Genomic DNA, 15,411 nt, shown 5'->3' on the forward strand with positions numbered 1-15,411 from the left:
TGGCTTTGGAGCTGGGAGCTCAGCCTCCACCTCCCTTGTCTATCAGGAAAAACATCTGGGTTATAATGCTTGAGGATGGGATATCAAGGGGAAGTGGTGGAAGTTTGGTTCTTTAAGAAACTTTGAGCAAGACTGCCTAAAACCCAGCCAGGAGGCCCCTCCCATGGCCTGAGTCACAAGGCTCAAACATTTCTTCACTTCTCCTATCCTGGACGCTTCCCTGATATGACCTTTAGGAAAAGCTGTTTGTCAGAGATGCTGGATGGGGAGAGAGGTAAGACTGCAAAATGCGTGAACACAGACAGGTAAGAGGGCCTTTCCTTTACATAGTCATTTCTGCCTGATCGAGCGTGGCTCCCTGTCAGTAGGCGAATGCCTACTTAAAGTGAAGAGAGAGGAACAGGCAGGACCACAAGAAGAACAAGCAAAGGGAAGTCATCTTTAAAGGCCAAAAGGTTATATAAAACATAATAAAATACAACTGTTTCCTTTAAAATTTTTAATGGCCAGGAAATGGTATAGAATAACTGCCAAGTCACATAAATTAACTTTTTTGTTAAGTTTGTGATCCCGGAAAGAACACTCTATCGGTCGATGCAAACTGCATGGGAATTTCATCAGTGGTTGTCTGGGCGTGTGACTGAGTGTGGGCCACGGACCCATCTTTACATGGTCCAGAAAAAAAGGCGGCTGCCATGTCTGGCAGGCTTCAGCTCTCCTTCTGTCTCAGGGTTGGGCTCTGGTCTTGCTCTTGAGTGATAGGGATTCTCCGGTAAAGGTCGATCTGTTTTCACTTTGGTGACCTGTGAGGAGCGAAGACGACAGAAGCAACGCTGAGGTCGGGTGGAACAGTCTGAGACCAAGAACGCACCTCCCAGCACTTCCTCTCTGCTCCTGCTGCCCCAACTACCCCTCTTTTTTCAAGCCCCAGCAAACCACATTTAGACTCATGTGACCTTTGAACAAACACTTAAGAAAGCCTTCTTTGGGGCATTCCATGTCGTAGAAGTTAGGGATACAGGAGGGAACAAAATACACACTGTCCTCGAGGGGCTCACCGTCTACTGAGGCAGCCGGACAAGAAAATCAACCAAGACTTCCTACAAATTAATCACAACTGAGGCACGAACTAAGCGCTGGGACTTAGGACTTAGAATTCAGAGCAGGGACTCCGCACTTAGTAACCCATCCTGAAGGCTAAGGGCTGGACTATTTCAGAGGGGGTAACCTTTAGCTTCATCTCAAAGGATGCCCACGCGCCAGGCAGGAAGAGTAGCAGGAGAAAGACACTCCAAGGAAACAGTACATGCGAACATGGAGAGGCAGGTCTTCAGAATGGCCAAAGCCAAGGCTGCACGAGTAGCGGTGGGAAATGAAGCACCTAAGTGAGCACCTGTGAGAAACGACAGCGAGCACCTTACTCCATTTCGTTTTCACGCTCCCATGAGATCCTCTTGCAGACGTTCCCTGTGGCCACCTGCCTACAGTGGGAAAACCAGTACTCGAAGCCGGGTCTGCCTACTCCAAAGCCTGTGCTCTTAAATAACACACTACACTGGCAGACAGGACCGGACGATGAAGGGTACCGAATGACGTGCACAAGTGTCTGAATTTTAACCCAATGGTAACAGGGGCCACTGAAGCAAGGAAGCAATTCAAGCACGTGTGCAGGCTGGAAGGTACAGACGCCAGGTCAGAGAGGGCAAGGACCAGAACTGGGAGAGCCAAGCCAACAGGCCTGGCAAGATGGTGCGGCACTACACCACGGTCATGGGGAGCGACAGAAGGTGGTCACCATCCACATTAGCCTTGATGCTCACAAAATCTCCACCAGAAACCCCGCAGAAAGTGTTCTCACTTTAAAGATGAGGAAACACGCAGAGACATGGAAAGACAAGGCCCATAGTTTTAACAGTGTTGTTATGCAGTGGTCTGATCTTCGAGCCACTCCACGTGACATGACTGATTAGTCTTCCCATATGCACTAATCCAAAAACCATTTACAGGGACACAATAGCACAATTACTGCTACGACCACGCCGTGAGGCATTATTATCTGTAGTTCACAGGTGAGGACCAGGGAGGCTAACCCGCCCGTGATAAAGACACACGGTACGTGTCAGAGCTGGAGCGGGGACCCAAGTCTTCTGTCTATAGGTCCAGAGTAGTTGTTTGTTTGTTTTTTGGACAATGGTCTCATCTCTCCACCATAGAGATCACTAATGGTTCCTTATCGCTTGACAGAGTTAACTCCAAATGCCTCCAGCTGGCATGTGAAGTTCCTTTCAGGAATTCCAGATATGTATGAATTAAATCTAGAAATATGTTTCTCAAATTTAAAGTAACGAACAGACCCCTTAAAAGGACAAATTATTGTGGAAAGAACAAGAAAACAACTTTCTCTTCTGTACCATATCAAAAGAGAAAAGGAGCAGAAGCATGTGGTCAAACTAATTGCTAGGTACACAACCGTGGGCAGCCCACCCAGCCCTCAACTTCCCATCTCTCCAGTGGGGCTCTTGGCTCACGGTGCTATCAGGACACTACACGGTCTGGTGCCTGCGGTACAGCAGCTGCTCCGCAGTCATTCTCAATGTGAACCTCACCAGGATGGTGGAATTTTGGGTGAGAGACAGCAACAGCCTAGGGAGGTTGGAAACTTCAAAGGACATTGACATCGAAGCTGAGGGCGGAAAAGTGAGTAGAAACCAGCCTGGGACACGGAGGTGAGAAGGGCAAGCCGGTGGAAGCAGAATGCAGAAGTGAATGCAGCTCAAATGTAGGCTTTATCCAGCTGCTCATCACCTTCCTAAAAAGAGAATGGAATCTGATTTTAAGTACGACTAAAACTGATAATCCTCTTAAAGAAATAAACTTTCGAAAAGAGGACAATATTTTATAGGTTTTTTAAAATGTTAACACAAAAATTCAGGAATCAATATGCTTTCTTAACAGCATGATGTGTTAATTCTCCTTTGATCAGAGACAGAAATGAGAAAAGGTTGTTTTCATTAGTAAATGTGTAGGTCCCACCACTTTCCAACACAGAGTTAGCAACAACTTAAAGTAATTTTGTTCAGGGCTTTAGCAAAAGAAGACATCGGAAGATAATCAAGCTGGACCAAAAAAAACAAAACAAAATTGCTAAGTCGCTCATCTACTAATGACACCAAGCTTAAGGCCCAACTACCCAGAGACACTACACATAAAGGGAAGGGAACAAAGCTTAACTGCAGACCTATGCACCGGGCGTTAGGCTGGAGGTTCACAGAGGCTCTCTAGCTTAATCTTCACAGGAAACTAGGGATGAATACTGGTCCCATTCTGTAGATGTGGTAGGACAGGAAATAGTCAGCAATTTGCTCAGGATCCCATAGTGATTCAGTAGTACTCTCTTCCTCCATGCAAACCTGAGTTTTCCCTTCACACCTTGATACTGATCTGTCCCAGAGGGAATGGATGATGGTGAGGCTCAAGAAGCAGGGGTGGGTCGGGGCGCCTGGGTGGCACAGTCGGTTAAGTGTCCGACTCTTGATTTCGGCTCAGGTCATGATCTCAGAGTTGTGAGATGGAGCCCCTCATGAGAATCTTGAGATTCTCTTCTCCCTCTGTGCCACACCCTGCCCCCACCCTAAAAAAAAAAAAAAATAAAATAAAAGGCAGCAGCAGGGTAGGTCAGATCACAGAGGGCCTTGTAAGCCAGAATATTGCAAGCAAGAGCAAGCCCCTGACAAGTTTTAAAAAGAAAGTGATATTTATTTTCCATACAGATCATGCCTAGAGTGAAGATGTAATTATATCCTAAGTTCTTCAATTTCAGGTGATACAAGGTCTTCTAAAATCTGAACTGAACCACCGTTCCCTCCTAGACATTCACACAGCCTAAGTTAAGAACTCCTGTTCAAGATGTGGAGACAGTGAGAGGATTCAAAAAATAATCCAGGAAATGCTTACCTACAGGAATTGATGATTGTATAAAGGGAGAAAGAGTGGGACATGAAGAAAAAAGACATTCAGGTTTCTGATGTTTCAAGAGGTGTCATGATTGAGACAGGAAATATAGAACAAAGAGTAGGATGCTTTTTAAACTACAGGGATATACTTTTAAAAATCTTAGGTACTGATAAATCTGGCCTGAAGAATCTGGCACATCCTCGATCCTACTTCCTCTCTGAATTCCACGATAAGTTCAATGCTTTCAACTGACAGTGCCCCCCTAACATTGTGTTTATCCTCATCTACTCCCTTCTGTTCTCCAATTAGCTAATTAAACAAAAACAAATCTGCACATGCTGGAAGATCTATTTAAAGGAGTATTTCTATTAAATAAACTCCCTTCTGGATTGTGTATAATCACTCCCTCATTAACCTGTTTGGTAAATACAGATTTTTCCCATCATATCTGTACTCACAGAAGACCCTTTTCTGACCGCCTCCTGCCCTTAACCACCCGTTACTAAGAAGGCGAGACCGCCAGCAGGTGACTTTTTACCTTGGACAGCTCTCCCAGGTCAGGTCGCACCCAGCCCAGTTTGTCCAGCACACACTCGTCAAACTTGGCCTGCTGTGTGCGACAGCGACGGAACAGCTGCAGGCTGGAATAATCGATGCAGGTCCAGTAGTCTGTAAAAGGCTCCGCGCAGTGAAGCTTTATCTGCCTGGAAAAGAGGGCTAGGTTAGGGGTAGCTCCTTGCAAAATAATGAAAAACAGACAAGTGGGGGAAAAGTAAGTACCGACCTCAAATACATAGCCTTGCTTTCTGAAAGGTAGGAGAGCAGATCTCTGACCTCACTTACAAAACAACGTGGAGATCCTCAGATTGAGAACCAATAAGCAGAAAAAGATTTCTGAGGAAGAAGACCTACTTTCTTTATGCAGCAAAACTAAATGAGTTGAAATGCAAAAAGACTGTGGTCTAAGGCGCATATTATTTTACACAGAACACTGCTCCCTTAGGGCCTATCTATTCTTTCCTTTAGAGCCAATTCTAAAGATTATCAGTTCAGCAAACTTGGAAGAGGCAGCATAATCCGAGATGGGCACGTTGACAAAAGTCAGAGGCGACAGACAATGGCAAAGGAAGAGACACAATTATAAAAGGCAAATACACAAACTAACAAGCGGAAGATCCTGGAGTCATTCAGTGCAGAGGCAAACCACCTTACGCTCCTCGGAGTTCAAAGTCCTCACTGTACTAACGCACTGAACAAAACAGATTAATCTGTGATTAAGAAAGTTAAATTATATTTGGTGTTCTCTGTTAAGAAGCAAGATAGCACGTAATTCATTTTGTGTGACCAAAATGGTTGAAGAAAAAGTAACTTTTGTGTATAAGAGATAAGCCTCGGGGCGCCTGGGTGGCACAGCGGTTAAGCATCTGCCTTCGGCTCAGGGCATGATCCCGGCATTATGGGATCGAGCCCCACATCAGGCTCCTCCGCTATAAGCCTGCTTCTTCCTCTCCCACTCCCCCTGCTTGTGTTCCCTCTCTCGCTGGCTGTCCCTATCTCCGTTGAATAAATAAATAAAATCTTTAAAAAAAAAAAAAAAAGAGATAAGCCTCAATTATTTTCCAAAATTCTCCTTCTCTTACCATTCAATCTTGCTGGTAATCCAGTAAATGCCAATTCAAGGAAGAATACGATACCATCATTTTATGTAAAAGCCTTACATGAGGCACTGGAAGAAATGCATAGCACCCTCCTTCCCCCGACGGAATCATGATCAGGAAGTGATTACTTGCCACACTCTAAGAATCTAGCTACACTCAACACGGACTCTTACTTCACACAGCTCAGGAAGAACCTCAGAGATGGGATGGAGGAAATACACAGAGAAAAATCTGCTTTCCATTCCTGCTGGGTCTCCCTCCTAGGAAACACCCAATGTTCCCAGTTTCTTAAGTACCCTTCCAGGGATTCTAGTGTAACCTGGGGGTGGTGGGGTGTGCACAGGAAGGAAGGAGGACTAGCAAAGCCTGATGAAGCTTTTCGGAATTGCCTCCAGCCTCACTGACCAGGATATCCACGGCACACAAAATTGCACCCACCTCACTCGAGAATCACTCCGGTAGTGGGCTACTGTTTCCAATGCCAGCTTTTTAGTCCTCCGGCGTGGGATGGTGGAAGAGCTGCCAGCACTACTGGAGTACTTAGTCTCTCTCTCCTGGACCCTGGTACCCACACCCAACTGTTACCGACTAACACCTACAAAGAGCAACTTCGGCAGTGAGAAATTCCTCTCATAGAGGCAGCTGGGCTCCTCGGGAGCTTGTGAAACCCAAACATTGCCCGCTTAAATGAACTACCTCTGGGCCAAAGCAGAAATGCTTTTCCAAAGTTCTCTCAGGAAAGTTTAAAAAGTAAGCACATAAACTTGTTAGCAATCAAACCAACGCAAATTTAAGCAAGAATAAAATATGACTTTGTACCTATCAAAAACTTAAATAATATGCAATGTTGGTAAGGTATAAAAAGATATTGTGCCGATGGCAGCATAAACTGACCCAACTTTTTAAAAAATGGCAACTATAGTCCAAGAGCCATAAATAATGTTCAAAGCCTTTTTATAGAATAATCTCACTGCTGAGAAATGTATGCCAAGGAATTAATTAAGAAGAGAAAAAGATCTACACACAAAGGTAATCGCTGCAGATTTATCTAAAACAATCAAAAACTGGAATAAAAAATGATGTCTAATAACAGGAACTGGTCAGGTGAAGTAGGGTTAGTTTACCTACCGGTGGAATAGTATATAGCCATTAAAAGCGACGATCGTGAAGACAATCTAGCAACGTGAAAGAATGTTCCCAATAGTTTCAGTGAAAAATGAATTTTAAACCACACACTATGGCTTTAACCACAAAAATGTCTTTGCATATGGACAAAGAGAGCAGAAGCAAGCAAGAAGGAAAGCAGCTATTACGTGCAGGACATTTGATTTTTCCCTCTCCCGTCATTGTAGTGGACATCTGCGGGTTCTGCCAAGCCAGCAGTCAGTCCCCATTCTTCTGTACCGTCCTTCTAATTTCCCTTTGGGGAACAATCCCTCCCTACCTCTCAGCAACGTGGTTTAGATGAATCTCAGTCTACTCCCCACTTCAGGCCTGACCAAGCACAGCATTTTGTCTCCTGAAACACACCTGATTCAAAGATACGCATATGAAATCAAGCAGCCGGGCCAACGAGGCTCGGTCCAGGGAGCTCTGCTCACACCACTGGACAACTGGCACGGCTGGCCTACGCCTACTAGGCAAGCAGCACAGCAGCGTGGAGTGGCTGGTGGCCACTTCTACTACAGCAAGGCAAGAGTCTCTGAACATGAACTTGACAGAGAAAAACAGAACTAAGAGACTGGGGGAGGAGAAGAGAGGCAAAAGAGGTACCAAGTAGTTCTGAAATTATGTAAGCCCTTTGATTCCAGCCCTGCCCGAGCCCAGTCCTATTTCTGGACTTACAGCTACGCGAGCCAATTCCCTTCAAGTGGCGTTTCTGTCCCTTTTAATAGAGTCTGTCAAAACATTTCTCTACAATTATAACCTGGATTTTTTTTTTTTTTACTTATAGTATCAAGCCTAATGGCCTACTTAATACCTTGACTCTGTACACACTTTTCTCTCCATGATAACTGAGTGTTCCGTAGTAATACCAATCTAGTGAATACCTGTTAGCAAGCGCTGTGCTGAGCTGTGTTTATGTACTTTCACAAGTTTTTCCTAACAATCCTGTATAAGATAGATATTATTCTATAATTTGGAAGCGAAGACTCATGGATATTAAAGAACACACCAAATAATAAAAACAAATAACTGAAATAACTGCATCATTTACTGTGGGCTTATTCTGGTCTGATTTCAAGGTTCTGCATGTCCTAGTAAAACTCTCCTTTCACTTAATTAGCTGGGTGTTCACCGAGATACATGTACCCAGATGTTTCAGCCCGTAGGCACTGGTGTGAGGATTCTTACCTGAAGAAGTCCAGAGCACACTTGTTGACGAGCTTGCCTTCCTCTAAACACCGCCTGGGGTCTTTCTCTTCCCAGCGGCAGAGCATGAACTCCTTGTTGGGCTTATCACACTGAACTCCATAGTGATGGGCGGCAGCTTTGAGCACCGAAGAACTGACTTTCACCTGGGGAAAGGAACAGCGGGGAGACAGACCTCAGATTTGTGACCAGGATATCACTTCCTCATCTTCACCTCCTGCTGCCCAAAACAGAGGGAACACAAAGGTAGCCCTGGTGTGACTCCACCATGAAAATTCAAGACAGGGGCTGCCATAGTAATCCTTTGTGATCTCCGCTGCTTTAGGGATCACAAGGCTCTTCGACATGAGGATTTTCTAGCCCTTCATAATAATCTCATTGGGTTGACATCGCTCTCCCCATTTTAGACATAAGGAAACGGCAACCCTAACAGAACTTAGCTCTCTGACAGAGAAAGTGGAGCTCTGAAGGACAATGGAGACCTCGGGGATGGGAAGGGAGGCACCAACTCTGGGGAGCTTTGATGAGTCTTCTTTCCAGAAATAAAAGTGATAGAATAGATAAAATTCCCAGATGAGACTAGAAAGGATCAGTAAGAGAGCATCTAGCCCAGAAAGTTACTAGTAATAATAAAGTACTAAAATTTTGGCATTTTTTACAATTACGGACTATATCCAAAGCAGCCACCCCATAACTATGTCAGTCTCTCACTTGCCTCCCAGGACATTTTCTTGAGAAACAGTGTAGTTACAACTCGTGCACAGGGGACTGCACATAGACCAGGACCCCTCTAGCTGCAGCTGCAGCAAGGGTCTGCTGGCCTCCTTTGTGTACTAGCCTTTCCTGTGCCCATTCCACAACGTTTTCATTACTGTAACTCGGGACGTTTGCTGTCTGCCTCCTCATCACTCTTCCCTTTCAAAATCACTTTGGCTCTTCTTTCAGATGAACCCCTCACCCAATAATCTGCACTGGAACTGCACGACGTTTAGTTATGTATTAAACTAGAAGGTAAGGAGCATGTTTACAATATTAGGTCTCTGCTCAAATTTTCTCTCCTCAGAGGATCTTTTTCTACCGACCTTATAAAAGCTCATCAATGGTCACGGTGTGGGTGACCACTAGAACATAAGCTCCAAGAGGGCAGGGACTTTTTTCCAACAGAGATCCGACACTAAAGATGTCAATTCTCCCTGAATGAAATTATAATTAAATGTCATGTTCACTGTGGCTCGCCAAGCACCCAAAATAGTGTCTAGCATGAGCAGCTGGTGAGCGCGCATCGTGTGCCAGGCACTGGGGGTCCAACACTCACAGAAGAGACAAGACTACAGGAATTACGCTCCTCACCAAAATAAAGTATGTCCCTCCTCTTATTCAGGTCATTCTTATGTTCTTTGGTTAAAATTATACTTTCCGTCATATAGGAAACTTGCTCATTTCTTGTTTAATTCTGCAGTATTTTAACATTTTTGATACTAGCTTAATAGGATTTTTTTTTAAGATTTTATTTATTTATTTGACAGAGAGAGAGAGAGAGAGAGAGAGACAGCCAGGGAGAGAGGGAACACAAGCAGGGGGAGTGGGAGAGGAAGAAGCAGGCTTCCCAGCAGAGGAGCCCAATGTGGGGCTCGATCCCAGGACTCTGGGATCACGCCCTGAGCCGAAGGCAGATGCTTAATGAACGACTGAGCCACCCAGGCGCCCCAGGATATTTTTTCATTAGATTTTCAAATGGGTTACTGATTGTTTGTACACTGTATCTTCTCTCTAGCCAGATCTTACTGAACTCCTGTCAGTTCTGATAGAAAACTAATGAGGATTAAGAAGGAAAATTTCCATTTACAAGTAAAAACTACCTCCCTCCCTTCCTGATATTTGTATCTTTTTTTCCCTCCTCCTTTTTTCCTATCTTATTGCTTTGACTAAACTCTAGGACAGGGGCACCTGGGTGGCTCAGTTGGTTAAGCATCTGCCTTCGGCTCAGGTCGTGATCCTAGGGTTCTGGGATCGAGTCCTGCATCAGGATCCCTGCTCAGCAGGGAGTCTGCTTCTCCCGTTCCTTCCGGCTCATGCTCTATCTCTGTCTCTCTCAAATAAATAAATAAAGTAAAAATTAAAAAAAAAATAACTCTAGGATAATACAAAGGAACAGCAATGGCAGTAGGTACCCTTGCCTTTCTCTGGACTTTAAAGCACAGTTTGGTACAACGTTTGCTGTTGTTGTCTGGGATATAGCTCTTTGGATATTCCTCAGTAATGAAGTTTCCTTCTAATCTGAATTGACTGTTTTACTGTTCTTTCTGGAAAGACTGAAAATTTCAGGTTTCTTTTTCATTAATCTATAATTCTAGAGCATTAACAGATTTTCCAAAACTCTCCCATTATAGATAGAATAAAATCCAGTCTGCCATGGTATATTATGCTTTAAGATATTACTGGATTTGATTTTTAAATATTTTATTAAGGATTTTTATGTAAGAATAAAGTTGTGATTATTTTTATAATGCTAAAAATTTTATAATTGTACTTATGTTTTAAAGATTTATTAATTTAGAGAGAGAATGCACATGGAGTGGAGGGGCAGAGAGTCTCAAGCAGACTCCCCACTGAGCGGAGAGCCTGACACAGGCCTCAATCTTCCGACCCTGAGATCACGACCTGAGCTGAAACCAGGAGTCGGACACTTAACCGAATGCAACACCCAGGCGCCCCTATAATTTTATTTTTTATGAATTTCACACAGCTTAGGTTAAATTATTAGTAAGATAAAAGGCAAGGAAAGATGACGAGAGTAATTCATCTACACACTACAGGAAGAGAATAAAGTTAGAACGCTGTCTACTAATAGTACAACTGCTATATTATCAAAGCAAAGACAAACTTATGATACAAGTGAAATCTGCCATGACAATTCTAATAAATTTGTTTAAAAATCTATAAGATTTTGTATTACAGTTTTAATGATTTTTATTATATTATTTTAGTCACCATACAGTACATCCCGGATTCCGATGTAAAGTTCGATGATTCATTAGTTGTGTATAACACCCAGTGCACCATGCAATACGTGCCCTCCTTACTACCCATCACCGGTCTATCCCATTCCCCCACCCCCTCCCCTCTGAGGCCCTCAGTTTGTTTCTCATAGTCCATAGTCTCTCATGTTTCATTCCCCCTTCTGATTACCCCCCTTTCTTTATCCCTTTCTTCCCCCGATCATCCTAGTTCTTATGTTCCACAGATGAGAGAAATCATATGATACTTGTCTTTCTCTGCTTGACTTATTTCACTTAGCATTATGTATTACAGTTTTTTATAGTAAGAGTTTATTTAGGTTAATTGAGGGGTATTCTCTTGCTTGCTTTATTACCTGGGAGAGAATAAAAATCAAGGCTCAGGGGCGTCTGGGTGGCTCAGTTGGTTAGGCCTCCAACTCTTGATTTTGGCTCAGATCATGATCTCGGGGTTGTGGGATCAAGCCCCGTGTCAGGCTCTGCACTGGAACCTGCTTGGGATTCTCTCTCCCTCTCCCTCTGCCCCTGCCCCCTGCACACATGCACTACTGCTCACTCTCTTAAAAATCAAGATTCAAACTTTTTTTAAAGCTAAATATATTTTAAAAATTAAGTTAGCTATATTTACTTCTTTGACAAACACCTTAATGATATTTAAACCGCTGATTTAATTACTCAAGTGCCTTCGCAGCTATCGTGCCCAAAAAAGTTACGGCATTCTTTCCTGACTTTCCTACCAGTGTAGAGGTCTTATAAAAATCTAGGCAAGCCCGTGTGGTTGAGCATATAAAATATGCGCTGTCACAGGAAAATAAAAGACAATAACCACTCACTGAATCTCTTTCCTGGGGAAAGAGATGTGCTCAAGATGACACAGCAGGTCAGTGGCAACTGGAGAATTGGAATTCACAGACTGTGACTTTCAATCAGGCCTTTTTGCATTACATCACCTACACTGAGGTGGCAAAGGCCTTTGGATGTCACCATCTCCCCTCACCTGCTTCTTCCCGAAGACTGATGAGTTCTAACAGAAACAACATCTTTCACAGCTGCTTACTGTGAATACCCTCTCAAATTCATTCAGCTCCCTTTGTCTCAAAGAACACAGAGTTCCAGCATCTTCCTCATTTACCCTCATGACAGCCTCCCCGCACAGCAGGTCTATACAATCTGCAGGTGTGGAAAGGGAGGCAGAAAAAGTCTTACAATCTACAACCAATCTTCTAGTCCTGCTCTCTTCCTTAAACCATGTCTGCACCTCTTTCTACAGTCTTTAATTTATGCTGTGCCTTCCATTTTACTTAATTTATGGAAAATGGGGGATAATCATACTTATTTGATAGGACCATTGAGGATTAAAATGAGTTAGCACATAAAAATATAAAGAACAGTGCCTAGCACATCATCAATATTAGCTATTACTTCTACTCAAAATTGTTAACGTGTACAAGGAGTTTCCAGCCTAAGCTTCTGACTGCTTCTTCCGTAGGGATGTGTTATAACGCCGAAGTCAACAAGGTCCAGAACGTGTTTGTCTCTCAATCTGCTCCCTCCGGCTTCCCCAGCCCCATTGTCAGGTTACAAATCTGAGACTCCTCAACCTTTTCCTACCTGTGGTAGCTAAGTAACTGCTAAGTCTCATCACTTCCAGATAAATCTGTTCTTTCGCTCTGTGAGCACAGTCGCCAATTATGTTGGGGTCACTAATACTCTCCTCATTATTTCAACAGCCACCAAGACTAATCTCTCTGCTTTTCTTTTCCTCTCTTCAATTCATTCTTCACAGAGTTGCCAGAGTGATCCTCCTAAAAGACAATTCTTATTGTAACCTATTCAAACAAATTAGCAACAAAGCCCTGAAAGGATTCAGGCTTAACAGCAAAATAAAGCCTAAACTTTTTACAGGGTATCCAAAGCCTTCTGGACCCAGCCTTCTCCCCCAACACACTTCCAAAAAGGGACTTGCTGCTATCTCAGAACACTGAACTCGCCATCCCCAGAACCCATCTGTGGACCCCTGCATTTTCCCATCTCCTTACCTTTGCTGAGATCTAACCCTCGCTTAGAAAGCCCAGGACTCTATCTTGGCCTATAAATGCTATTCTTCAAATGCCATTTAGCCAAGTCTCACATTATGCCCCAGAAGTGCTTTCTCTGTTCCGTTTATAGCCTCAGAGAATTATACAGCTGGAATCACTTCATCTTACAAATAAAATAACTATGTCCGCAAATGCTACAAGTGACTAATCAAGGTAACTGAGCAGTTAGGCCTGGAATTTAGATCCAACTTCAAATCCTGCTCTCTTCTCTTAAACCATGTCTGCCCCTCTTCCATAGTATTTAATCATACTTTGTCTTGTATTTGAGTTATTTATGTAATTATCTGTATTTCAATTCAACTGTATGAACGCTCAAGGCAAATTTATTCCATATATAGAATACTTGCAGGAAGTAGAACCTCGGATGTTTGCTGAACCAAATTAAAAGTTCCCATGAAAAATACAGCACTTTCAGGCTAACCCAGCTTCACTGTGGGACAAGAAACCAAAGACTGAATATTGGAGGCCCCCGCTCAATAAATGTCACTTTACTCTAAAGTCCCTGAACACAGCAAAAAGTTCTTCATCTGCAGAAAATAATAGCTGCCATTCTCACGGGCATCTAAGATTAAGTGAAGTCATGATTAACTTCCGGCACATAATTTTTAGTGTTCCGCTCCTTTTCCTTTTATGTAGCCTAGTCTTTCTACTACCCAGTCCTGCCATGACACTTTTCTGCCTTAAAACCTTCCACCTCTCCCCACCACCTCACTTATAAAATAAGTCTGGCCTTGTAGAGGCTGCTTCCCAGTCCTCCCAGTCCAAGGTGCCTCTCCAGGCTCAGCAACAGCTGAGCTTCCCACCAACCCTAGAGTCACATCCAACAGCACTTGTCTCCCAGACACGAAATGTTCTGCTAAGCCTTCTCACTCTTTTTTTTTTTTTTAAGATTTTATTTTTATTTATTCGACAGAGATAGAGACAGCCAGTGAGAGAGGGAACACAAGCAGGGGGAGTGGGAGAGGAAGAAGCAGGCTCATAGCGGAGAAGCCTGATGTGGGGCTCGATCCCATAACGCCAGGATCACGCCCTGAGCCGAAGGCAGACGCTTAACCGCTGTGCCACCCAGGCGCCCCAGCCTTCTCACTCTTTTCAGCTTTTGCCCATAATAAGAGTTTAAAAGCATGGGTTTTAAACTCAGACCTGGATTCACAGTCCAGCTCCACCACTTACTAAACTATATGACCTTGCGCAAATGACTTCTGCTCCCAACGTGTTTTCTCACCTTTCACATGAAAAGACAAATAATATCCTACTTCATAGTGCTGCTGGCAGGATTTGACGAATTAATGAATGTGAAGTAATTAATTAGCGTCCTGCCTGACATCTAGACAAGGCTTGGTCATATTTGCTATAATTTGTATATACTGGTTTGTCTTCACAGCACAAACTTCACTATACTGTAATTGCCTCTTTATGTCTGTCTCCCCATTAGATTATAAGCTCTACGAGGGCAGGGACCATATCTCTTACTCTCCCGTGTATGTGTATATGGCAATTATTCAATTATATCTTCTGAATAAATGAATGCCTTAAATGTTCTATAACCAAACACCATTCCAGGGCTGTTAGCAACTCCACTCTCCAGTATCATCTTTTGCTTTTCCGCTTCCTAGCTCCACTCCAACACCCGTAGGGATGAGGCCACCTGGAAGTGACTGCCTCTCGCTCGGCTGTAAGCACCCGGGGTTGTATAATCACTTCGCGGGGAGAGCTGAGTATTAAGTGACATTAAAGTAAGTAAAGTGGCCCTGGCTGGTGCTTAATAAAAAGTACCACTATTATTCACGTTAATGACAAGCAGATCGCTGGGGGTCAGGGTGGGGGAGGAGAGGAGAATGCTACAGAGCCACTGCATGACGGGGTGGGGGTGCGGCGATTCCCGAAGGTGAAGAGGGGGCGTCCGGGAAGCGATTTCTGTCTGTGTTGTGGGGGCACTGCGTGGGGGGAGACGGGGCCCACAATCCAGTGAGACGAAGCGGGGCTGGGCCCAGGCCCGAAAAGCTGCAGCCCTATGCCCCGCTTGCCTGGCTTCCGAACGAGCCTCACCTCCTGCACTTTCAGATCGTCCAGAGTAGGCAGCTCCACTATCCCCGGCATGATGGCGGTAGCCCCAAACCCGAGGAGGCGCCCGCAGCCGCGTCGCCCCCGTCTCCTTGAATTCCCCTTTCGACCGCCAAGGGCCACCTCGCGCCTGCGCCTGCGCAGCCGGCCACGCAGGCGCACTGCTCTGCCCAACCGCGAGCCACAGAGCTTGCGCAGTGCTCGGAAGGGCTGCAGGCTCTGGGGGCGGGGCTTCGCTTCGGCCCC

At 44.4% G+C, this 15,411-nt stretch overlaps 1 protein-coding gene across 1 annotated transcript; it reads right to left on the bottom strand.

The window, feature by feature from the left end:
* Nucleotides 1-484: 484 nt before the first annotated feature.
* On the bottom strand, nt 485-15,305 carry NDUFA8 (NADH:ubiquinone oxidoreductase subunit A8). Its single transcript, XM_008698812.2, has 4 exons — nt 15,151-15,305; nt 7,968-8,131; nt 4,493-4,658; nt 485-803 (listed from the first exon to the last, which is right to left on the bottom strand). Exons 1-4 carry the CDS (start codon nt 15,199-15,201, stop codon nt 666-668), a joined length of 519 nt encoding a protein of 172 aa, XP_008697034.1. The 5' UTR covers nt 15,202-15,305; the 3' UTR covers nt 485-665.
* Between the last annotated feature and the right edge of the window lie 106 nt (nt 15,306-15,411).

This window comes from Ursus maritimus, unplaced genomic scaffold, assembly GCF_017311325.1.
Source record: "Ursus maritimus isolate PB19 unplaced genomic scaffold, ASM1731132v1 scaffold_17, whole genome shotgun sequence".
Taxonomy (NCBI): domain Eukaryota; kingdom Metazoa; phylum Chordata; class Mammalia; order Carnivora; family Ursidae; genus Ursus; species Ursus maritimus.